The sequence below is a fragment of the Amblyraja radiata genome, chromosome 3 (genome assembly GCF_010909765.2).
Source record: "Amblyraja radiata isolate CabotCenter1 chromosome 3, sAmbRad1.1.pri, whole genome shotgun sequence".
NCBI lineage: Eukaryota > Metazoa > Chordata > Chondrichthyes > Rajiformes > Rajidae > Amblyraja > Amblyraja radiata.
Genome location: NC_045958.1, coordinates 27,795,375 through 27,822,361, shown reverse-complemented (window position 1 = coordinate 27,822,361; position 26,987 = coordinate 27,795,375). Strand labels below are relative to the sequence as shown.

The window sequence follows — 26,987 nt, the reverse complement described above, 5'->3', positions numbered from 1 at the left end:
ATTCACCACTCTCTGTGTGAAAATAGTCCCATTGTATTGCGAGGGAAGAGGAGTCTTGTTTTGTCTTCCTTAATACAGCAACACAACAGAACAGCATTCCCTCAGTACTACATTGAAGTGTCAAATTAGCCGAATACTCAACCGTGGGTCCTGATCAGAAATGTTTAAAAAACATTTGCTTCATTAACTTGAATTCATGCTTGTGTGCTTTATTTATGAATTGATGCAGATTTTGTGGTGTGATACTGAATCAATGTCCTATATTTCATCTAAACCTGTAAATATATACCAAATAGAGGTCCAAAAAGAATGCAAGCATAAAAAAGAAATAACAGTAGGCCATTTATTTTGTGCCTGCTCCCCTGTTCAAAAAGATAATTCACAACCTTAGATTTCAGCACCACTTTGCTGCCCTAACCACATATCCCTCCGATTCCTTTAATATCTAAAAATCCATCGACTATTTATAATATTATTCTAATTATTTCTCAGAGCTTCTTCCTCAGCAGATCTCAATGTATGAATTGACAATAATACTTCTACCTTGATAACAATCAGCACCTCAAGGTTGTGTGCTCAGTTCCCTGCTCTACACTCTTTATGCCCATGACTGTGTAGCTAGATACAATTCTAACACCAGGAAGGGAGATCAATAATTTATCTATCAATAATCTGATTGAATGGTTCCAGAACAACAATCCTAACATTAACAAGACCAAGGATTGAGGATTCATGAACCTGTCTTCATTAGTGGAACGGCAGTGGAGAAAGTCAACACCACGTCCCTAGGCAGCACCTCTCTGAAGATTTTTCCTGTGCCCATCACAATGACATAATCACAATGAAAGCTTATCAACAACTCTACTTCCTCAGAAGTTTCAATAACATAGAAAATAGGTGCAGGAATAGGCCATTTAGCCCTCCAAGCCATTCAATATGATCATGACTGATCATCCAAAATCAGTACCCCGTTCCCTCTTTTTCCCCATATCCCTTGAATCAGTTAGCCCCAAGAGCTAAATCTAACTCTCTCTTCAAAACATCCAATGAGTTGGCCTCCACTGCCTTATGTGGCAGATAATTCCACAGATTCACAACTCTTTGGATGAAAATGTTCTTCCTCATCTCAGTCCTAAATGACCTACCCCTTATTCTTAAACCGTGACCCCTGGTTCTGGACTCCCCCAACATGGGGAACATTTATCGTAAGAATACGATAAGGCTATCAGATAATAAAATCGTAATCTTATAGTGAGGGCATGAAACGTGGCTACGATTCCAACTGAATTTTTGCACTACCATGATTAAAGAATCAACTATACAGGCAAAGCAACTGATGTGAAAACAAAGTGCATGAAATTTTGTACATGATAGAGAATAAAGAGTGATCCAGCATCTTTTAGCAATTAAAACATCACCGGGCCTGGTTACAAAGAAGCAGGGGTGGTTCTATCATTTTCCAACATCTTTACCTGAAGAATGCTTATAGGAGGACAAGATTGCTAATGTGTGAAGATTTTGATCGTCATTCTCTTTGGGTCCAGAAATTAAGTTGGAGGACAAAAATAATATTAAAATGACATCCTTATTTAAAAAGAGTTTAAAATAAGACTAATCAGAAATACTTCCAAGTGACAGTGCAAATCATAATAGTCAAAAGATAATTAAGGATAGTCTACACAAACATAAGAGATACAAGGATACACAGTTGAACAATCACATCTGACGCACCTGATTGAATTTTCTGAAGAGGTAACCTCCGGGTTTAATGAATGGTACTGTATTGAATGACGCACATAAGATTCTTGGTTTAGTAAGTTACAGATGAAAACCATTTGGTTAATTGAGTCCATGCTGAGGCTTTTCAGTCCCATTCCCTGAAGCCTGGCAAAACATCTTTGCTCAATTGCCCGTCTCATCCACTCTTGAAAGCTGCAATTGACAGTGTTTCCAGCACCCTTACTGACAGTAAGCCCCAGATCAGAATCTTAAAATGGAATCTTTCTCGCCAATTCCTGCATGTAACAATTTCTGACTTTTGCATTAAATACAAGTTGCACTTTGGCTAAGATGCATTCATACATAAGTAGCAAGTCTCCAATATATTACAAAATATGTGACCAAGTACCATAAGGCACATTGATTTAGAAAAGTAAAAGACCATGAGATACACGACAAAAGTGGAAAGCTGGATCCAAAATTAATTCAGGCAAAATAATTAGTGGGTGGACAGATGTTTTTGTGATTGGAAGTCTGTTACAGGCTGGGGTTTGAAAGGGACAACGGTGGAAATGCATGTCTCATTTCAAAAGGTGCAACGATGAGCAGTCAAACTGCTTTGTACCAGGAAATGGAAAGTGAAGGTGGCCTACCCAGCTCTTTTTATTGAGTGGCCTGGATAAGATTGGCTGAACGGTCACCTTCTATGCTATCAATTTCTATCATTCAATGATACAGCATAGATGTACTAAGAACTGTTGATTTTATTTTCGGTGACAAGGGTCAATGAAGGAATGGGTGGGACAGGAAAGAGAGAAAGAGATACATCTGGAAACTGTTGCGGCTGCTTAGCTCTTTTGATGATTCTAAAAATGTATTTGCTTTTGAATATAGCCAACATGGGAATGCAAAACCAACCAAATGAAGTAGAAATGAAAGAGTAATCCAACACACATATACAGCATTCCTTAAAATGTAACAGCAGTGATAGAATTGATGCTGTTCCAACAGGCCACTTTTTACAGCTGCTTTGAAGATGTAAAAAAGATAAATGTAGATAACACTGCAGGAATTTGTTGCATTGGCACAAGGTACGAGGTCTTCCTATCCATATTTTCCACATTAAAGGCGGTTGAAATCTGGAATGCACTGTCTGAGGTGGTGAGGCGGCATATGCTTTCACAATATTTAGACAGGCATTTCAAATACCTATTGCAGAGAAAACATGGGCTGAATGCTGGTAAACAGGAACGGTATAAGACAGGTACTTGATGGCCAACACAGATATGGTAGGCTGAAGGGCCTGTGTACCAGCTATGACCCTATAATTCACACAGTATTTAATTTTCATGATATTTACTATTCATGAAAAATAAAGTTGCAAATGCAAAGTCTCACATATGTGCATATTTTACTTTGTTGACATGGAATTAAAATTGGTTATTCCTTTGATATGCACTGTACCAACTAATGAAAAGGAAAATGGCACAAATACTAAACTGACATTTTTAACATTCCAGATTGTGAGCCTTTGCATGTTTTAAAGAAATGTACTATTTAGTAGAAAAACAAAAAATAGGCTGGAGATACAGGTCAAGAAGTCAGGCAGCATGTGTGAGGAGAACATTTCAAGTCGATGACTATCATGTGGAAAAGTAAGAAATAAAGTGTTTCAAGTTACAGAGGGGAATTGGTGGAAAGAAGAAAGAGAATGTCTGTTTTGGATGGAGGAAAAAAAAGTATAGCTGACACAACTGATAATGATGCCAGAGAAAAGCGAGAGTAAAACTACGTGAGTTTTTACTGCATACGTTAAAAATAGTTCACATCTCAACAACTTTACCAATTCTTTAAAAATCTTTTTTGTAAACAACAAATCTATTTATCAAATGTCCTCAAATCAATATTTCATCATTCATAATACTAAACTGTTGTTGGTTCCCTAGTTGAAGAGAGAGGGCTTTTCTATGTAAAGGGGGGGGGGGGGGGGTTAAAAGGGACCGCCGAGGCACTGTATAAGAGGGGACAGAGCTGGCTACTTTCTGAGGAGGCTCCGCTCGTTCAACGTCTGTAGTAAGATGCTGCATATGTTCTATCAATCGGTGGTGATCAGTGCCATCTTATACGCTGTTGAGTGCTGGGGTAGCAGGGTAAAGAACAGAATTAACAAGGTCATCAGAAAGGCTGGTTCTGACCTAGTGGTGGAGTTGGGTTCACTGGTGATGGTCTTGGAGGGGAGGATGCTCCTCAAACTGCGGAGCATCTTGGACGATACAGTTCACCCCTCCATGACACACTGGTCAACCTGAGGAGCACATTCAGCAACAGACTGGTTCCTCCAAGATGCAGCAGACGCCACAGGAGTTCTTCTCCCTGTGGCTATCAAACTGTGCAACCTCCCCCTTCTGTCGTGGGGTAAACTTACTCACCTTTATCCCCCCGACCCCCCCCACCCCCCACCCCAATCTTTGCACATCCCCAATCCTGGACTCTTCACTTTAATTTCATGTTTCATGTATCTTGTTGTGTTTTCTGACTGTTGGCAGACCAATTTCCCTCCTTGGATAGATAAAGCTCTATCATATCGTATAGTTGTTTTGTATCTCTGGAATTCTTTCACCTGGAAGGTGGAGGCAAGATCATTTAAACGGGAGGTAGATGCATTTTTGAAACAATGAGGAAATCAGGGCTATGGGGAAACTCCTTGGGGAAAACAAGTTGCCACCCAGACAGTCAGCCATGATCATATTGTATGGGATGGCAGTTTTAAATGATCAGGTGACCCATTCTTGCTCTTATTTTCATGTGTTCTGTGTACAACCCAATACCTTCATTGTATGGATGTCCTCCAGTAATCTTTCTGCACGTCGTAGATTCTTCATGACAGCATCTTGTGTTCCTCTGTAAAGACACCCAAAAATGTAATCAGGTTGGATACTTGTTAAAATGGAGATTCAAGATACTGTAGATGCTGGAATCTTGAGCAAAAAACAAACTACTGGGGGCACTCAGAAGGTCAGTCAGCATCTGAGAAGGGGAAAAAGATAGACAGCATATTCAATTGGGACTAAGGAAGGGTTACAACCTGAAACAGCATCTGTCCTTTTCCCTGCCTGTATGTTGCCTAGCCTGCTGAATGTAATGAAGCAATATTATTTTGTAAAAATTCATATTCTCACTAACATTACAATAATAAGAACGTCGTAAATAACATAGTTGGATACTGAATAACGTAGTTGGATAAATCCCCAGGGCCGGATAGGCTGCATCCCAGAGTACTTAAGGAAGTAGCCCCAGAAATAGTGGATGCATTAGTGATAATTTTTCAAAACTCTTTAGATTCTGGAGTAGTTCCTGAGGATTGGAGGGTAGCTAATGTAACCCCACTTTTTAAAAAGGGAGGAAGAGAGAAAACGGGAAATTACAGACCAGTTAGTCTAACATAGGTATTGGGGAAACTGCTAGAGTCATTTATTAAAAATGGGATAGCAGCACATTTGGAAAGTGGTGAAATCATTGGACACAGTCAGCATGGATTTACGAAAGGTAAATCATGTCTGACGAATCTTATAGAATTTTTCGAGGATGTAACTAGTAGAGTGGATAAGGGAGAACCAGTGGATGTGTTATATCTGGACTTTCAGAAGGCTTTCGACAAGGTCCCACATAAGAGATTAGTATACAAACTTAAAGCACACGGTATTGGGGGTTCAGTACTGATGTGGATAGAGAACTGGCTGGCAGACAGGAAGCAAAGAGTAGGAGTAAATGGGTCCTTTTCAGAATGGCAGACAGTGACTAGTGGGGTACCGCAAGGCTCAGTGCTGAGACCCCAGCTATTTACAATATTTATTAATGATTTGGACGAGGGAATTGAATGCAACATCTCCAGGTTTGCGGATGACACGAAGCTGGGGGGCAGTGTTAGCTGTGAGGAGGATGCTAGGAGGCTGCAAGGTGACTTGGATAGGCTGGGTGAGTGGGCAAATGTATGGCAGATGCAGTATAATGTGGATAAATGTGAGGTTATCCACTTTGGTGGCAAAAACAGGAAAGTAGACTATTATCTGAATGGTGGCCGATTAGGAAAAGGGGAGATGCAACGAGACCTGGGTGTCATGGTACACCAGTCATTGAAAGTAGGCATGCAGGTGCAGCAGGCAGTGAAGAAAGCGAATGGTATGTTAGTATTCATAGCAAAAGGATTTGAGTATAGGAGCAGGGAGGTTCTACTGTAGTTGTACAGGGTATTGGTGAGACCACACCTGGAGTATTGTGTACAGTTTTGGTCTCCAAATCTGAGGAAAGACATTCTTGCCAAAGAGGGAGTACAGAGAAGGTTCACCAGACTAATTCCTGGGATGTCAGGACTTTCATATGAAGAAAGACTGGATAGACTCGGCTTGTACTCGCTAGAATTTAGAAGATTGAGGGGGGATCTTATAGAAACTTACAAAATTCTTAAGGGGTTGGACAGGCTAGATGCAGGAAGATTGTTCCCGATGTTGGGGAAGTCCAGAACAAGGGGTCACAGTTTAAGGATAATGGGGAAATCCTCTAGGACCGAGATGAGAAAAACATTTTTCACACAGAGAGTGGTGAATCTCTGGAACTCTCTGCCACAGAAGGTAGTTGAGGCCAGTTCATTGGCTATATTTAAGAGGGAGTTAGATGTGGCCCTTGTGGCGAAAGGGATCAGGGGGTATGGAGAGAAGGCAGGTACAGGATACTGAGTTGGATGATCAGCCATGATCATATTGAATGGCGGTGCAGGCTCAAAGGGCCGAATGGCCTCCTCCTGCACCTATTTTCTATGTTTCTATGTTTCTATGAAAGTAATTTCTACACAGCAAGATTGCTTCCATTAAAAAAAAATCTATTATATTATAATAAATCATGTGCATAAAAAGTAAATTAGTAGTGTGAATTCAGGATTTTAATCATCCTATAAAACTAAACACGTTTCTCAAGTTTTAAGAGCTATCAGATACGTTCATGCCTAAAATCTTCTAAGCTCTTGCTTAGAAATATCCAATTTTTCAGAAAATCTCATTAAAAATTGCATTACCACCTGAAATATCAAAATGTATTAATGTAAAGCTATTATTAACAATCATTATGGTTGTAGTTCACAGATGTTGTAATGCTACTTTAACATTAGTAAACCAGATTGAGTTTGAATTTAGTTTATTGTCACGTGTACCGAGGAACAGTGAAAAGCTTTGGTTGCGTGCTATGCAGTCAGCGGAAAGACAATACATGATTACAATTGAACCTTCCACAGTGTACAGATACATGAGAAAGGGAGTAACGTGAATGGCGTTCAATCAGCAAAACTGCAGCAAAGCTGCATCACTCCATTTCAGATTGTGGAATTGAGGACGTATTGTGGTTCAATTTGTAAATCATAATTTACAATCAGAAGATAGGAGAATTTGTACATTCTTAAAAACTCTTCTTGTTTTCATCTCCTTCCGTCGCTACTTCCTTACTATGTGATCTTCAGTCCTTTGAAACATCTGCGGTCATCCAAGTCCAGCTTCTTATTCATCTCTAAATTTAATTGTTCGACTGTTGGTAGCTGTGGCCTTAAGTTTATATTTGCCTCTCAGGGTCACACATCACAGAAACTTGCCCATGCCGACCAAGAGGTCCACCTGCACTAGTCCCATCTGCTCGCGTTTGGCCCACATCTAAATCTTTCCTATCCATGTACCCAAGTAGAAATGTTTATTTCTCAAGAGTTGCTTGGTTTCCCATCAGAAAGGAGATAGAACCTGTTAATGTCGAGAGGTAGCTCACCCCAATCTGAAATTATACCAAACCCATCACAGTGTCCCTGCCCTATTCCCACGAGGTGGTATAAGAGTCAGAAAATGTTAATGTCCAGGTTCAGGGACAGCTTCTCCCAACAACTATCAGTCTATTGAAAATTACGAACTCCAACTAATTTCCAAACTGTGAACTCTCTGGTTTGCACTAGGGACTTCAGACTTTTTTGGTTTTATTGGTGTCAGTTTACACAATATTGGGAATTTTTAGTTATTGAACTTTGTTTATTATTGAATCCTTTATTGAATTGAATCCTTTATTTGTCATTCAGACCTTTCGGTCTGAACGAAATGCTGTTGCCTGCAGCCATACATGTAATAATAACAAAACACAATAAACACAAATTAACATCCACCACAGTGAGTTCACCAAACACCTCCTCACTGTGATGGAGGCAAAAGTCTTAGAGTTACTGTCTCTTCCCTCCTCTTCTCCCTCTGCGCCGAGGCGATACCCCACCGGGCGATGGTAAGTCAGTCCGCGGTTCAAGCTCCGCGGCCCGGGGGGTGGTCGAAGCTGCCTGCAGCTGTTGCAATGGGTTCTCCGGTGTGACCTGCGAGCTCCCGACATTGTCCTCCATTGGCCCGCGGCCGAGCCCTGGATCCAGGTCGCCGCCGCCAGAACGCCGCCTCAGCCGCCGTAGCACCGTCTCCGCTCCGCACCGGGCCGCCCACAAGGCAGCGTCTCAGCCCCGCACCGGGCTGCCCCCACGAGAGCACCTTCCAGCCGGGAGCCGGTCTGCCCACACGGCAGCGTCTCAGTCCCGCACCGGGCTGCTCACGCGGGAGCGCCTTCCAGCCGGTAGCCGTGCCGGCCGCACAGGAGTGTCTCAGCTCCGCACCGTCCGCCCTCACCGGAGCGCCGAGTCGTGCCGCTACCTGGACGTCGCCACAGCTCGAAGACGGCCAGCCTCGCGTTGGTGAGTCCTGGCTGGCTCTACCTCCGGACCCTCGAGGTCGGTCACAGGTTGGAGGCCGCCAGCTCCGCCATTAGGCCTCAGCGCAGACGGGGGAAGAGAAGGGGGATACGACAAAAAGTCGCATTCCCCTGAAGGGAGAGACAGAAAGCTCTGTTTCACCCTCCCCCCACACACATAACACCACCTAATAACCAAAAAAATTACTAAACTAGACAAAAAAAAACAACATAAAAAGTAAAAACAGACAGACTGCAGGCGAGCCGCAGCTGTATCACAGCGCCGCCACTTCCTGAGTACTGTGTTTACAAACCTGTTGTGCTGCTGCAAGTAAGAATTTAATTGTTCTGTTTCGGTACATATGACAATAAAACACTCTTGACTTGTTTTCCTGCTGGACAAATGGTTCGTCTGTTATTTTGGCCAAATGCAATTGGAAAATGGATGAAAATGTTATGAAACCAAGTTCCCTTTAAATTTAGTATAGCCGCATTCTTGACCTTGGTGACTATTGCTGTTATTACGGAAGTTTTTGCACCCTCCCAGTTTCCCAGCAAATATCATGGACATTGAGCTACTAACTTTTTCTTTTTCAGGTCGGCGATGTTTCTCGATAATTTCCGTATGATTAAAATTCTTGCTTTCTTTACATCTTTTCTCAATTTAACAATCTAGAAATGAAAGACGAGGCAATTAATATCTGCAATATTACAATATCTTTGAGAACTCTTAAGAATTCAAACGTCTGAATTTTTCCTGTCTGAACATTCACTATAGCTATTGAATGTAACAGCTTATACTTCGGTGTCAAGAACATTACCAGGCCAAATTCCAAGAACCTTTCTAATGCCTAAAAAGAAACAGGCTTTATAGGCATAAGCAAGCATATCCAGTTACATTGTAATGTTATTCTTGGAGCTTATATTTCAAAATTGAGTCATATCAAAATCCAAACAGATATATTACAAGTAAATAAGTTAGAAATTCTAATTGTGCTCTAAGGTTTTCAAGTCAACTGAGAAGCTTCAGTGAAGCAATTATTGAACAAAGATACAGTCTCTCAAAATCCTTCAAAGCTTTGTATGACTCGAGCCAATTGACAATAATGCATTGCAGCTAAAGGACAATAAAGTGAAAACATAATTTAATGACATCACCAGACGTCGGATATAACCCCATGGACATTTTAAGATACAAAATAACTTTCTCCATACACTCCAGTGCTGGCTCGAAGGGCTGAATGGCCTACTCCTGCACCTATTGCTTATTGTCTACTCTAAAACTGGTTTTAGCCTGTTGCAATTACCTCCGTAAAGCCTTTCAAATTTTTTACTCGTAATTAAGAGACAGTTTAGATCAGTTTCTTTAAAAGTGCTATATAACTGCAAATTATATTTACAGTTTCAATAAACCAAAAATATATTCAGAATGACAGAAGAACCTTATCCTATAATATGAACTAATTATCATCCATCAAGTTGCATTTACACAGTGATAAATTAGGCTGTGGGCCGAGCATCGAAAATGTGTCTAGAATTTAACTTTTGTGACCCATGTCTAGGAACTACTTGAAATTTTGATCAGATTTAGATAAAATCTAATTGAGAAGGAAGTCATAACTCGTTAGTGCCAAAAGTAGCACATCAATGCTCATTAAGCTAATTAGAAAATGAGATTGTAAAAGTAAGCGCCATCCAGTGTTCAATGCTCATATTACTCCATGAGGAGCCTAATTCCGTGCTGCTGTCTATTTAAACCGTATTATTATACCATATATATATATATATATATATATGACATGAATATGACTGTAATTATATATGATTATTTATAACTATCTATATATTACTAAAAGTCTGATCTTGACCGCTTTTGACTTACTGTGATGTGATTTCCAAAAGAAGGCCGCCACTTACGGCCGTCATTTTTGGCCACCTCGCTCAGAGCCCCCCTCTGCCGGATTGGACCGGAGGATTTTTCCCATCGATGAAATATCAGAGAGATATTAATGTTTTAAAACATTTTGCCATTCTCTCTGCTGCCCCCGTTGGCGGCAGGGGGAGGGACTATAAAACCCAGAAGTGTCGTGGGCCACTCAGAGGGTGACGTCAAGATGGCGCCGAGTCTGTGTGTGTGTGAATTAGTCTGTGTGTGTGTGTGTGTGTGTGTGTGTGTGAATTAGTCTGTGTGTGTGTGTGTGTGTGTGTGTGTGTATGTGTGTGTGTGTGTGAATTAGTCTGTGTGTGTGTGTGTGCGCGTGTGAATTAGTCTGTGTGTGTTAATGAGTCTGTGTGTATGTGTGAATGAGTCTGTGTGTGTATGTGTGTGTGTGAATGAGTCTGTGTGTGTGAGAGTGAGTCTGTGTGTGTGTGTGTGTGTGTGTGTGTGTGTGTGTGTGTGTGTGTGTGTGTGTGTGTGTGTGTGTGTATGTTAATGAGTCTGTGTGTGTGTGAATGAGTCTGTGTGTGTGTGAATGAGTCTGTGTGTGTGTGTGAATGAGTCTGTGTGTGTGTGTGTGTGTGTGAATGATTATGTGTGTGTGTGTGAATGACAAGGAGCAGAGTGGGGGGGGTGAAGGGAAGAGGGGTGACTGAGTGAACTGCCAGCATGCCAGGCGCGAGTGACTGTACTGCCAGCCCACAAGCAGTGAGTAAGTGAACTGCCAGCCCAATAATCCATTCAGTCCACCCTCTCCCCCTTCTCTGTCACAGTCTGTCACCTGTTTTGGGCAGAATTTCTGGCAGTTTCCGAGCTGCCAGCCTGACAGGCCTCAGTGACTGTACTGCTAGGCCTCAGTGACTGAGCAGCCAGCCCAATAATCCAATCGGCTCACAATGTCTATTCTAGCTCTCTGGAAACCAGTACCTTCGGCCCACAACACCCATACTAGCGCAACAGAAAGCACCCCACCCCCCCCCCCCCCCCCCCTCCCACTGGCGAGCAATATTGAAATCGGTGGCGAGGTGGAATATTGCGTTGGGTGACCAGCCCTCCGGTGTGATGCTGGGACCCAACGGGTCCCACTTATAACCATATAACCATATAACTATTACAGCACGGAAACAGGCCATCTCGGCCCTTCTAGTCCGTGCTGAACACTTACTCTCACCTTGTCCCATCTACCTGCACTCAGACCATAACCCTCCATTCCTTTCCCGTCCATATAACTATCCAATTTATTTCTAAATTATAAAAACAAACCTGCCTTCACCACTTCCACTGAATTGAAAAAGCTTATCCACGTCAACTCTGTCTATCCCTCTCATCATTTTAAAGACCTCTATCAAGTCCCCCCTTACCCTTCTGCGCTCCAAAGAATAAAGACCTATCTTGTTCAACCTTTCTCTGTAACTTAGGTGCTGAAATCCAGGCAACATTCTAGTAAATCTCCTCTGTACTCTCTCTATTTTGTTGACATCTTTCCTATAATTTGGCGACCAGAATTGTACACCATATTCCAGAATTGGCCTCACCAATGCCTTGTACAATTTTAACATTACATCCCAACTTCTATACTCAATGCTCTGATTTATAAAGGCCAGCACACCAAAAGCTTTCTTTACCACCCTATCTACATGAGATTCCACCTTCAGGGAACTATGCACAGTTATTCCTCGATCCCTCTGTTCAACTGCATTCCTCAGTTCGCTACCATTTACCATGTACGTCCTATTTTGATTTGTCCTGCCAAGATGTGGCACCTCACACTTATCAGCATTAAACTCCATCTGCCATCTTTCAGCCCACTCTTCCAAATGGCCTAAATCTCTCTGTAGACTTTGAAAATCTACTTCATTATCCACACCACCTATCTTAGTATCATCTGCATACTTACTAATCCAATTTACCACACCATCATCCAGATCATTGATGTATATGACAAACAACAGTGGACCCAACACAGATCTCTGAGGCACCCCACCAGTCACCGGCATCCAACCTGACAAACAGTTATCCACCATTACTCTCTGGTATCTCCCATTGATCCACTGTTGAATCCATCTTGCTATTCCACTATTAATACCCAACAATTGAACCTTCTTAACCAACCTTCCATGTGGAACCTTGTCAAAGGCCTTACTGAAGTCCATATAGACAACATACACCGATTTACCCTCATCAATTTCCCTAGTCACCTCTTCAAAAAATTCAAGAAGATTAGTCAAACATGACCTTCCAGGCACATATCCATGTTGACTGTTCCTAATCAGACCCTGTTTATCCAGTTGATTATATATATTATCTCTAAGTATCCTTTCCATTAATTTGCCAACCACTGACGTCAAACTAACAGGTCTATAATTGCTAGGTTTACTCTTAGAACCCTTTTTAACCAATGGAACAACATGCGCAGTACGCAAATCCTCCGGCACCATTCCCGTTTCTAATGACATTTGAAATATTTCTGTCATAGCCCCTGCTATTTCTACACTAACTTCCCTCAATGTCCTAGGGAATATCCTGTCAGGACCTGGAGACTTATCCACTTTTATATTTTTCAAAAGTGTCAGTACTTCCTCTTCTTTGATCCTCATAGTTTCCATAGCTACTCTACTTGTTTCCCTTACCTCACATAATTCAATATCCTTCTCCTTGGTGAATACTGAAGAAAATAAATTGTTCAATATCTCCCCCATCTCTTTTGGCTCTGCAGATAGCTGTCCACTCTGTCTCTCTAATGGACCAATTTTATCCCTCGTTATCCTTTTGCTATTAATATAGCTGTAGAAACCCTTTGGATTTACTTTCACCTTACTTGCCAAAGCAACCTCATATCTTCTTTTAGCTTTTCTAATATATTTCTTAAGATTCTTTTTACATTCTTTATACTCCCCAAGCACCTCATTTACTCCATGCTGCCTATAAATATTGTAGATCTCTCTCTTTTTCCGAACCAAGTGTCCAATTTCCCTTGAAAACAATGGCTCTTTCCAATTATTACTCTTTCCTTTCAGTCGATCAGGGACATAAAGATTCTGTACTCTTAAAATTTCACCTTTAAATGTCCTCCATTTCTCCTCTACATTCTTCCCATAAAACAAAATGTCCCAATTCACTCATTTTAAAAACTTTCGCATCTCCTCAAAGTTAGCCTTTCTCCAATCAATGCATTTAGAACCAGATTTAGGTTACCAACCGCAGAATGTGCTTCAACTGAACAATTCAAAAGTTTCATCCAATGAAGGAGGCAGTTTAAAAAAAATTACCCAACAGTATTTCCATGCAAAAATAACTCAGATGAGGCAGCATTTCTAGAGAACATGGATAGGTGACCTTCTGATCGGGATCCTTCTTCAAACATTCCCATGCAATGTAGAGTCGTTACAAATTCCTGCCATCAGTGGTGCTCTTGATCTGCCCATTGCCTGTGCGTGCGACTCAAGAGGCGGTGGGGGTGGGTTGATTAAAATGCAGGTTTTTATTGGTTGTCAGGGAGGGAATTCCTTGTACGACAAGCTTATGAAGAAATTTAATTCTGTGATCCTGTTCGCAATTGTTTTTAAAATGTTGTTTGACTGTTGACTCACTGGATGAATGTCTGGCCCAACTTCAACGCCTTCAAAATCACAGATCGCAAGTTCAGAACAAAACAAAAGGTATGTACTGTAGGACATTTATTTAACATCTTATCTAGTTTTTGGTGTAATTTAATTTTAATCTGATGATGTGTTATTTAGGCCCCGATATCGGCCATGTTTCTACCTGCCGGCTGTGAGTGTGAGCAAAATCATGGGGGCGGCCACAATCCGATCTCTGTATCATAATCCACAAACATCCACTCTCAAGATAATCAAATTCATTATTTTTTGCACAATCATGTCATAAGAACATCTAAATTATCTATATTTTGTGTTATTGTATTTCCATGATCAATATTTGCATACTAAACATCTGACTAAAAACTTCTACAGTACATCGTGATATTTAGTATGAAAAGGGCAGAGTCCACCTTCCACCCTACCAGCCGTCACATACGACAAATAACCCTCCAACATTTTCGCCACCTCCAACAGGATCCCACCACTGGCCACATCTTCCCATCTCCTCCCGTCTGCTTTCCGCAGAGACCGCTCCCTCCATAACTCCCTGATCAATTCGTCTCTTCCCACCCAAACCACCCCCTCTCCTGGCACTTTCCCTTGCAACCGCAAGTAATGCTACACTTGTCGCTTTACCTCTCCCCTTGACTCCATTCAAGGACCTAAGCCGTCTTTCCAGGTGCGGCAGAGGTTCACCTGCACCTCCTCCAACCTCATCTATTGCATCCGCTGCTCTGGGTGCCAGCTGCTCTACATCAGTGAGACCAAGCGTAGGCTTGGCGATCGCTTCACCCAACACCTCAGCTCGGTTCGCATTAACCTACCTGATCTCCCGGTGGCTCAGCACTTCAACTCCCCCTCCCATTCTGACCTTTCTGTCCTGGGCCTCCTCCATGGCCAGAGTGAGGACCACCGTAAATTGGAGGAGCAGCACCTCATATTTCGCTTGGGCAGTTTACACCCCAGCGGTATGAACATTGACTTCTCTAATTTAGGTAGTCCCTGCTTTCTCCTCCCCTTCTCAGCTCTCCCTCAGCCCACTGTCTCCGCATCTTCCTTTCTGCTTCCTGTCCCCCCCACCCTCACATCAGTCTGAGGAAGGGTCTCGACCCTTAACATTGCCTATATCCTTCGCTCCATAGATGCTGCCGCACCTGCTGAGTTTCTCCTTTGATTATCTTGAGAGTGGATGTTTGTGCAGTGTTACGACCCTGTCCCACTTAGGAAACCTGAACGGAAACCACTGGAGGCTTTGCGCCCCACCCAAGGTTTCCGTGCGGTTCCTGGAGGTTCCCGGAGGTTTTTGTCAGTCTCCCTACCTGCTTCCACTACCTGCAACCTCCGGCAACCACCTGCAACCTGGGTGGGGCGCAAAGTTTCCAGAGGTTTCTGTTCAGGTTTCCTAAGTGGGACAGGGGCATTATAAACCAACAGAGTAAAATTTATGGGAATTAATCATTCAATTCTTTCGATTTGGCATAGAAATTCATGACAAAGTGAGATTTTAAAATCATGTTATATTGTGAATTCTTGTGTGAATGGGATCAGTTTGTTATTTGGATACTTTGGCTATTTAAAAAGTTCGTTTTAGCCTTTTCTTAAGAGTGGGATAGATGTTTAGATCTAGTAATTGAATTTAAATTAATTTACTATTTACTATTTGATTTAACGTTTAACTTGTGTTAGGCATTTTGTTGAACAAAATCATTTCTACTATTTCTTCTAAAACTGCAAATAAAAACTTGTTTCTACTTAATATTATGTATACAGATGATCTTGTGGTCTTTAGTCCATCTAGCGCTGGTCTCCAGCAGCTCCTTACTATATGTTCCGTGTATGGTGTGGAACATGATATTAAATATAATGCTAGTAAGAGTGCTGTTATGGTCTGTAGAACCAAAGAGGATAAATGCCTAAAATATCCTGTTTTTAAATTGTCTGACAACAATCTTAGTGTCTGTAATAAGATAAAATATCTAGGGCATATTATTACAGAACAAATGACAGATGATGAGGATATTTATAGGCAACGACGCATGCTGTATGTACAGGCAAATATCCTCCTGCGTAAATTTGGTGCGTGTGCAGATGTGGTGAAGATGTCGCTATTTAGCGCATACTGCACACCCCTCTACACTGTGCACCTGTGGTCGAACTATTTAAAGACAAGTATGCAGAGACTAAAGGTGGCATATAACGATGCCATGAGAACACTGCTAAGGCAACCTAGATGGTGTAGTGCTAGTAATATGTTTGTGGCTGCAGGAGTCAGTACTTTAGAAGCTATCCTAAGACACCACATGTATAAATTCATTTGCAGGATAAATGACTCTAAAAATGTGCTTATTGTGGCCTTGACAAACATAAGGGTTAGCACTGCACGCTACGAATCCCAGTTGTGGAGACACTGGTATCGTTGTCTCGTTGTAGGACATTGATCATCTTTTAATCTGGATTTTTAACTTAAGTATTGTGGGTTTTTGTTAAATATAAATTATGATGTTTTTATGTGATATACCATGATTTTATATATATTTATGATATTTGATATGCAATGCATTTTTAATGTAATGTTGCCCCTTGTCTGGACCTTGAGTCCGTAATAAAGTTTATTATTATTATTATTAATGCTGTTCAGTGGTTTTTTTCTCTACATTTTTCAGATACCTCCGAAGTAGAAATGCAAAATTGTCAATCCAAATATCCAGCCTGGCATAGCTAGACCTCACCTTGAAGTGAATTTCTGTCATGCCCGACTCTTAAAAATGGACAAATCTTGTACCTATACCTCGTTTGGAAAACGTTGGTCCGAATGGGAAAGTAGTGGGCAGAAAAGCATGTCACGTGTGGTTTGAAGAGAAAAAAATTGTAGTTTACAATGGCAAAATTGAAAAGTTGAGGGAAAGCAAGGTGTACAGAGTTGCTTATTGGTTGCAGTCTGAGGATTATGATGATGCTACTGATTATGATATGCCAATGTACCAGCTAGCAACTGATCTTCTCCATGAAGACTTGGTCTTATACTAGAAAATGTAATTTCTTTACCTGTCTGTTATGGACACAGCATATAATACAATAATATTAAAGTTCTGATCTTGAGAATATCACATTTTTGAATTTTCAAGACAGTCTGGGTGTTTATTACTATTTCCGTCACAATGGTTAATTTTGCCTAATTAGCTACTTAATTAGGTAATTAACTAATTATATACTTTAATTCCAGGTCATCCAAGGAAGATGTATCATATTTGTTTCAGAATGCTTCAATCTATAATAACAAAATGTCATTCAGTTCTTTTAATTTTTAAGGAAGTTATGGACTTTTATGTCAATTCACTGTCCTTGATCACACTGTCCTTGTCCTTGGACAAGCAATAGGGAACAAGATGCTAATTTCCGAGTATGAAAATGACCGTAACTTTTTTAATACTGAAGATATGAAAATGAATTAGGTATCAAATTAAAGTTCTTTTTATGCTTTATCTGATTGGATAAATTACAGGCTTGATTTTTAACATCTCAAAAATTTGTAACATCCCTATGCAATGTGGAAACAAAAAGGTCAGAATGAGTAGGCATTGCCTTTCTCCCATCACTGCCTGAAAAGTTTCTTACAAATCTATGATTCTTAACCTTTGCAATTCAACAGCAGTGCTACATATCAGATGTTACCACTCAGCTGAGCAGTTTCTTCCAAATTGGTGTGGGATAGAATTTTTCTCCCCCAAAACAGAAAGCCATCCAAGAACCAGAGTCAATGACAGATCTATGTCAAATAGGATAACTATTTTCAGTCTAGTGAGAGCAACCAGAAGGGAACAGATTGCAGAGAACAGAGCTGCTTGCCAATGAATAGTTACTGCCCAGAAACCTGGAAATCTGGCAGTTATTTCAGTTCTGCTGAAATTAGACAATAGTTCAAATCTAAGCTGTTATTTTTTTAAATATTCCAAAAGTCCCAGAGAGGAGGAGTCAGGGATTTTTGGTTTGATATATTCTTTACCAATTTCCAGGAAATGCAAATTCAGGGCATAATAACTATAAAGAGTCTTATTAACCTTCATTACTGTGTACATTAGAGGTTCGGGACTGTGTAGAGAAAGTTAGATATAGGTGTAAAGAACAGGATGTTCATAAGAGAAGAACAGGATGTCAATAAGAGAACACAGAGAGTGGTGAATCTGTGGAATTCTCTGCCACAGAAGGTAGTTGAGGCCAGTTCATTGGCTATATTTAAGAGGGAGTTAGATGTGGCCCTTGTGGCTAAAGGGATCAGGGGGTATGAAGAGAAAGCAGGTACAGGATATTGAGTTGGATGATCAGCCATGATCATATTGAATGGCGGTGCAGGCTCGAAGGGCCGAATGGCCTACTCCTGCACCTATTTTCTATGTTTCTATGAATAGTCTGGAAGATAAACCTCAACAATTAGTATCAATAATTTTATAGCAAAGCACCAGTCCGTGCAGAACAGCGATCACCCGTACACTAGCACTATCGTACACACGGGGACAAATTACTTTCTTTTTACTGAAGTCAATTAACTTACAAACCTGCACATCTATTTAGTCTGGTAGGAAACTGGAGCACCCGGATAAAACTCACGCGGTCACAGGGAGAACGTACAAACTCCATACAGACAGTAAGTAGTCAAGATCAAACCCGGGTCTCCAGCACTGCAACTCTACCGCTGCGCCACTGTGTCGCCCCACTTGTGTTGCATCTCCACATAATCCTTAAGGACAAATGCTTTATTCTTTCATCTTACATCTGAATACTGGTGCCATAGATATGGAGTTGTGAAATAATAAGATCCAAAGCATTTGAAGGAGAAAAATTGCTTAGTTGCCTACAATGCAGGAATGTTTAGCAAGATTTCTGAATAAGATTATAGAAAACATAGAAAATATAGAACATACAAATCAGTTGAAAAAAATAACAAAATGTTGACCAAACGCATACAATTGCCAACCTAGAACAGTAACTTTCCATCTTTGAATGAGAGCTTCAGATTAATCACCATGGCAGATGTGCTGACAATAAGTATAATTTGTGTTTCAGTATGAGTGTGGGGGCGCCTTCGAGTATGGCTGCCCTGCCAGCAGCTGTTAGTCTTTTCACCATTAAATTTTTTTATTTAGTGAGTGTTTGCTTTGGAGGTCTTTTAGTCTTTTATGTGGTGGGTGGGGGGAGGGGAAGGGGGAAACTTTATTTCCTGGTCCCTACCTGGTCGGAGAGGCAGCTTTCCTCCGAGCTGCTTTTTCGCCCCCTTCCTCGCGGCCTACCATTGGACTGGAGTGGCCTTTCCTGTCGGGACCGGCCGGGACTGCAGCTTCGGCAGCGGCACAGCGCAGGGACGCCATCACGGAGCGGGCGATACCTAACCGGGTCGCCGTGCGGTGACCGCCGACGCCAACATCCGAGGAGCTGTGGCGTCCAGCCGCGGGCGGCGCTGGATTTAAAACACCACGGAGCCTGGTATTCGAGATTGCCAGAGTAGGAGCTCCAACCAGCGCGGCCTGAGGACTACAGGTGCCGCGGTCTCCATTTCACAACTCCATTTCCAGGCCGCTGAGGATTGTTCACCCGACGCCGGAGTTCCAGCTTTCCGGCAAGAGGGCCTGAAAAACATCGGACTGGCTGCGGTGGCCACAACAGGCCCAACTATGGGTGAACAAGGGATGGGACTGGACTTTGCTGCCTTCCCCCGCCATTGTAAGTAAATAAGTAAGTAAGTTTTATTTATATAGCACGTTTTAAGTCAACTCGCATTGACACCAATGTGCTTTACATAAAATGAATAATAAGTTTCCATACAAACAATAGAAAATGGTTAAAAAAAATAAAAAATGGACACAACACATTATAGAGTTCAACACAAACGAACTCTTTGTGGTCAAAAATTTCCACTGTGGGGAAAGGCACCAGAAAGTTAAGTCCTCTTCCTCTGTGAAACACCCGAGGTCGGGGCCCATTTGTGGCCTTGCAGCCAGTCCGATAATTTTCAGGGCCCTCTTGCCGTGAAGATGGAACTCCGGCGTCGGGTGAAACATTCCTCAGCGGCTGAGAAAGTCTGGACCGGCTACCTCCTCCCTGGAGACCGGAGCACTCGTAGTCCTCAGGACGCTCCGGTTGGAGCTCCGACCCCGGCGAACTCGATCCCAGGCTCCGCGACGCACCAAATCCAGCGCCGCCCGCGGCCGGACACCCGCAGCCACAGCTCCGCGATGTTGGGAGTCGGCGGCCACAGCGCTCCGGAGCTTAACGCACGGCGCCCCGGTAAGGCATCGCCCGCTCCCTGATGGTGTCCCAGCACTGCGCCGCCGCCGAAGCTGTAGTCCCGGCCGGTCCCGACAGGAAAACTCCGCTCCTTTCTCGATGGTAGGCCGCGAGGACGGGGCGAAGAAGCAGCTCGGAAGGATGCTGCCTCTCCGACCAGGTAGAGGACTAAGAAATAAAGTTTCCCCCTTCCCCACCCACCACATAAAAGACCTCCATCTAACATTTTTTGACAGGACTTAAAATAAAAACAAAAGGTGAAGAGACGAACTGCGGGCAGGCTGCCATACACAGACGGCGCCCACTCCTGCACATCCGCTATTGTGCGGGGATGTTTTTATGTTTATTGTTAAATTCTTTAACGTTGTGTCTTATCTTTATTCGTGTGCTGCATTGGCAAGTCAAATTTCACTACACCATTTGGTGTATGTGATAATAAATGTCCTTTGTATCCTTTGATTGTGAAGGACTGTTCATAATTTTAGGTAGGATCATTATGGGTTGGACAGGTTAATGATGTCAATTGGTGTCCTTGACACTCTTGAAAGGCGCCCATAAATAAAATGTATTATTATTATTATTATTAATTGAAACCAGACTGACATATGTCATATAATCATAAAGTGATACAGTGTGGCCCAATTTGCCCACAACGGACCACATGTCCCAGCTACTCTTGTCCCACCTTCCTGAGCCTGGTCCATATCCCTCCAAACTTATCCTGTGCATGTACCTGTTTAACTTTTTCTTAAACATTGGGATAGTCCCTGCCTCAACCACCTCCTCTGGCAGCTTGTTCCATTCATGCACGACCCATTGTGTGAAAATGTTATCCCTCAGATTCCTCTTAAATCTTTTCCCCTTCACCTTGAACCTATATCCTCTGGTCCTCGATTCCCCTACTCTGGGCAAGAGATTCTGGGCATCTACCCTATCTATTCCATGCATGATTTTATACACTTCTATACGATCACCCCTCATCCTCATGCGCTCCATCGAATAGAGATTGAGCCTACTCAACATCTCCCGATAGCTCAGACCCTCTAGTCCTGGCAACATCCTAGTAAAGCTTCTCTGAACCCTTTCAAGCTTGACAATATCTTTCCTTTTACATGGTGCCCAGAACTCAACACAATATTCTAAAGTCTCACCAACGTCTTATACAATTGCAACATGACCTCTCAACTTCTATACTCAATACACTGACTGATGAAGGCCAATGTGCCAAAAGCCTTTTTGACCACCTTATCTACCTGCGACTCGACCTTCAAGGAACCATGCATCTGCACTCCTCGATCCCTCTGCTCTACAACACTCCACAGTGGCCTACCATTTACTGTGTGGGTCCTCCCAGTGTTACACGTTCCAAAATGCAACGCCTCACATTTCCCTGTATTAAATTCCATCAATCATTCCTCAGCTCACCTGGCCAATCGATCCAGATCCTGCTGCAATCTTTCACAACCATCTTCACTATCTGCAAAACCACCCACTTTTGTTTCACTAGCAAACTTGCTAATCTTGCCCTGTATGTTTGCATCCAAATCATTAATGTTGATGACAAACAGTAACGGGCTGAGCACCGAACCCTGAGGCACACCACTAGTCACTGGCCTCCAGTCCGAGAAGCAACCTTCCACCATTACCTTCTGCTTCCTTCCAAGGAGCCAATTCGTTATCCATTCAGCTATCTCTTCTTGGATCCCATGTGATCTAACCTTCCAGAGCAGACTACCATGCGGAACCTTGTTGAATGTCTTACTGAAATCCATGTATACAACATCTACAGCTCTGCCCTCATCGACCTTTTTGGTCAAGTCTTCTTTTTGGTCATGTATTCATCAGATTTGTGAGACACGATCTCCCACGGACAAAACTATGCTGACTAACCTTAATCAGCCCTTGCCCATCCAAATGCCTGTATAACCTATCCCTCAGAATACTCTCTAGTAACTTTCCAACTACAGATGTTAAGCTCACAGGCCTATAGTTTCCTGCATTTTCCCTGCAGCCTTGCTTGAAGAGAGGCACAACATTTGCTACCCTCCAGTCTTCCGGCACATATCCTGTAATCAAGGACCAGGGCTCCCGCAATATCCTCTCTAATTTCCCACAATGTCTTCTGATATATCTGATCAAGCCCTGGAGATTTGTCTACCTTCATACACGATAGTACCTTCATTACTTCTTCAACTGTAACACTGACTGCTCTCAAGCCACTTGCACTGACTGCCCCGTTCCTCCGTCCTACTGTCTTTCTCCTCAGTAAATATCGAGGAAAAACACTCATTGAGTGTTTGAATATATCTTGGAAACATCACTCTAGTGACTCATAAAAGGCTGCACATCATTCGTACAAGATGGAAAATCTCAAAGTCCATCCAAAATACTTCACAAACCAGACATCTATAGACCCTTAGCAATTTACAAGTCAAATGAAGGAATTTGTCTCTAGTCCAGAAGACAATGGTGTGTTGCTCAACTATTACAAATAGTCTCCCTTTGTATTATGATTTGGTTGTGGCTTTAATTCCAACAAAACAAAGTTCCAGTCAGACAGCTTGGTTGATCATTTGCCTCAAGGTTACTCATGCAGATTATCTATCCACTACCCTAGCCAACCAGTAGAGTGTCATATACAGCACGAAAAAAAGATATTAATCCCATTGCACATGTCACAGTTTTTTGGAAGAGCTACCCAATTATCCCCACGCTCCTACCATTTTATTTTCAATACATCAGATATTAGATGCTGCAGATGTTCTATCAATCGGTGGTGGCCAGTGCCATCTTCTACGCTGCCGTGTGCTGGGGTAGCAGGGCGAAGGCCGCGGACGCCAACAGAATCAACAAGCTCATCAGGAAGGAAGGCTCCGTCTTGGGAGTGGAGTTGGATTTATTGGAGGTGGTCTTAGAGGGGAGGATGCTCCTCAAACTGCAGAACATCATGGACAATACAGCTCACTGTGGCAGGGCTTGAATGCCATCACCTATAAGGATGAAATCTGGAGGCAGCTCAATTGTCAGCGAAGCATTACTTCCTGACGAGTTCAATGCGTTTTACGCACACTTTGATAGGGAGAACACTGATGTGCCTTCTCGAGCCCCCATTCGTCGTGACGGTATTTCAGTCTCAGTCACAGTCACAGAGGCCGACGTCAGAAATTCCTTCAGGGGGTGAACCCTCGGAAAGCGCCTGGACCTGATGGCATACCCGGTCGTGTTCTAAAAACATGTGCGGACCAACTGGCTGGAGTTTTTACAGACATTTTCAACCTCTCACTTCTGAGGTTCCAACCTGCTTTAAAAGGGCATCAATAATACCTGTGCTCAAGAAGAGCAAGGTGACGTGCCCCAATGGCTATCGACCAGTGGCACTAACGTCCGTTGTGATGAAGTGCTTTGAGAGGTTGATTATGGCGCTGCCATAATGCGCAATGGAAGTGCATCAAAAAATGCAAGTGCATCATGTTTTATTCCATTCGGTGAAATATTACAAAAGTTAATGGTGCATCATTCGCCAGGACGGCGACACCCCTTCTGGCACCCTCTGACAATCACCGGCGGCGCGAATAAAGCTGAAGGAGGGGAGTGTGGGCGGGCACTATGTTCCGCGTGCGGGGGCTGTGTTCGTGGGCTGTGTTCGCGGGCGGCGGAGGTAGCCACCACGACGAGACGGGAGCCGGAGTGCGACAGGCGCCGGGGACGGGAGCCGTGGAGTGTGGTTGTAGTCGGAGCCAGTGCCGGGAGCCGCATAGCCCACACACCCCCCTCCCTCCCCCCTCCCCCACAACCTCCCCACACCCCCCCTCCCCACACCGGTGGCCTGGTTTCCTCCCACATTCCAAAGTCGTGCAGGTTTGAGAGTTAATTGGCTTCTGGATATTAACCCCAGCGTGTAGGATAGAAATAGTGTACAAGTGATTGTGGTCGGCGGGGACTCGGTGGGCCGAATGGCCCGTTTCCACTCTGTATCTCTAAACTAAACTCTAACTAAAATATCTGTTTTGATCATGGACAGAAATGCCGTGCAAAGATTGTGAGAAAACTACCGAAAACAAGAAACATGTTTAAATCTTTCCCTGCTCATCATTACTTTGGAGGTGCTCGGATATTCAACATGGACAGGTATTTCTCCAACTAGAATATCTGTACAAGGTTCTGCGGTCCTGGCGAGTAGGCAGAAAGGCATGTTACACAGTCTGTTTTAGCTTTGGAAGGTGATGACATGAAAACATCATGCCGCACCTGTGAGTATGATTCGCAGGAATGTGGCATGCAAACCACCTGTGAAATATATTTGAAATATTTAACTCTCATAGTTGTTACAATAGTTGATTTTAATTTTCCCAATGTAGAGTGGGGCCGCCATAGTGAAAGGGCTTAGATGGAGTTGGAATTTGCCAATGTGTTCAGGGGGGTTCCCTCAGGCAATATGTAGAGGGCCCTACAAGGCAAAGCTTGACCCACTCTTGGGAAATTGCCCCCCCCCCCCCCCCCCCCCCCCACCCCACCCCCAAATGAATATTTTGCCAGGACTTGAGGGCCTGAGCTATAGGGGGAGGTTTGGCAGGCAATAACATTTTTGCTTGGAGTGTGAGAGGTGATCTTTTAGAGGTGTATAAAATCCTGGGGGGAGTAGAAAGGGTGAATGCACACAATCTTTTTCTGAGGGAATGAAACCAAGAACTAGAGGGCATAGTTTTAAGGTGTGAGGGGAAGGATTTAATAGGAACCTGAGGGACATTTTTTTTCCACAGAGTGGTGAGTATACAGAACAAGCTGCCAAAGAACTTAGTTGAGGCAGGTACGATTTTATCAGAGATTCCTGAGCACATTTTTCTATTTCAATGTACATTGGATACCAGGCTAGTGAAAATAACATTGTGGTTGGTCTCAGGAAGGGAAATATTTTGCAATCTAGATTTGCACCTCTGCTGGTATAGTGGCAAGTTGGGAGTAAATACATCTGGGGGACTGACAATATTTGAATGGTGGTTGGATGGGGTGTCAGTGAAGGAAGAAAAATCAAGAGACCACCAATTTTTGTATGAGAGTGCCAATGCTGAAATTTGGAGAGGTGTGATCAATGGTTGAGCCAAGACTCAGGTGTTCAGTGATCACATGGTGTCACATCAGTGGAGGATCAAGCCTAGGAATTGGGTTACTGCACGATGCTGGAGTTGGATGGATTTCTGTGATAGAGAAGCACACAAATAAACAACTTAGGTGACACAATTCAAAAATCAAAAAATAATTGCAGATGCTGGAAATGTAAAATAAAAAATAGAAAATAACAGGGACTCAACTGCTGAGCTTCTCCAACTTTTTTTAATATCTGACATGAATACTTGCTGGTGCTTGGTCTGAAAACCAACAATGCGCAGTTCAGGACAACAACATGGGCCAAGTTCCTTCACAAAGCTCTAAAAGAAAGGATGGACCAGGAATTACATTGTGATTCGTGACTCCGATGTTCAAGGTGATGAGCTCACGAGATTTAGTTGAATTCCATGTGATTATTGTAAAAACCTGGAAATAACTATGTTGCATATTACTATACAAAAATAGAGCAGTATAGCACAGGAACAGGCCCTTCGAATCATGATGTCCCTATCGAACATGATGTAAAGTTAAAATCATCTCTTCTGCCTATACATAATCCATATCCCTTCATTTCCTGCATATTGTTGAGCCAAAACCAACTAGGCCAAAGTCAGGCAACGCCATTGTAGTGGGAGACTCCATTGTGAGAGGTACGGACAGGGGTTTCTGTGGCAACAGACGGGATTCGAGGATGGTGTGCTGCCTTCCTGGTGCCAGGATCCAGGATGTCACGGACAGAGTGCAGAAAATCCTAAAAGGCGAAGGTGAACAGCCGGAAGTCGGATTGCATCTTAACAGGTGGGGGACCATGTCGGCACAAATGATGTCGGAAAGTAGGGGATGAATATTCTGCAGCGTGACTTTAGAGAGCTTGGAAAAATGCTGAAAAGCAGGACCTCCAGGGTTGTTATCTCCAGTTTGCTTTCAGTTCCTCGTGCTGGCGAGAGCAGGAACAGGGAGATACGGGACCTGAATGTGTGGCTGAGGAACTGGTGCACGGGGCAGGGATTTAGATTCTTAGATCACTGGGATCTGTTTTGGAGTAAGGGGGAACTGTACAAAAGGGACGGATTGCATCTTAACAGGTGGGGGACCAGCATTCTGGCAGGCAGGTTTGCCACTGCTACACGGGTGGTTTTAAACTGAATAAGGGGGGTGGGGTGTCAAATGGGATAGTTGAGGATGGAGTTAAAGGGAAAGGGTTTCTTGAATTTGTGAGCGGAGAGACAGAGGGGTGTAAAATGAGGGTAGAAGCAATAGGTAGCAAGGTGAAAAGTAAAAGTGGCAGGCAGACAAATCCAGGGCAAAAATCAAAAAGGGCCACTTTTCAACATAATTGTATAAGGGGTAAGAGTGTTGTAAAAACAAGCCTGAAGGCTTTGTGTCTCAATGCAAGGAGCAGTCGTAATAAGGTGGATGAGTTGAATGTGCAGATAGCTATTAATGACTATGATATAGTTGGGATCACGGAGACATGGCTCCAGGGTGACCAAGGCTGGGAGCTGAACATCCAGTGATATTCAATATTCAGGAGGGATAGACAGAAAGGGAAAGGAGGTGGGGTAGCATTGCTGGTTAGACAGCAGATTAACGCA

The 26,987-nt window shown here is 42.9% G+C and overlaps 1 protein-coding gene across 1 annotated transcript in view; it reads right to left on the bottom strand.

Moving 5' to 3' along the window:
* Positions 1 to 26,987, bottom strand: part of srfbp1 (serum response factor binding protein 1) — a 230,732-nt gene that overhangs the window by 141,882 nt on the left and 61,863 nt on the right. Inside the window, exons 2-3 of the mRNA XM_033017499.1 lie at positions 9,050 to 9,138; positions 4,548 to 4,620 (exon numbers count right to left, since the gene is read on the bottom strand). Of these exons, the coding sequence (XP_032873390.1) occupies positions 4,548 to 4,620; positions 9,050 to 9,138 (162 nt within the window). The remainder of the gene's footprint in view (positions 1 to 4,547; positions 4,621 to 9,049; positions 9,139 to 26,987) is intronic.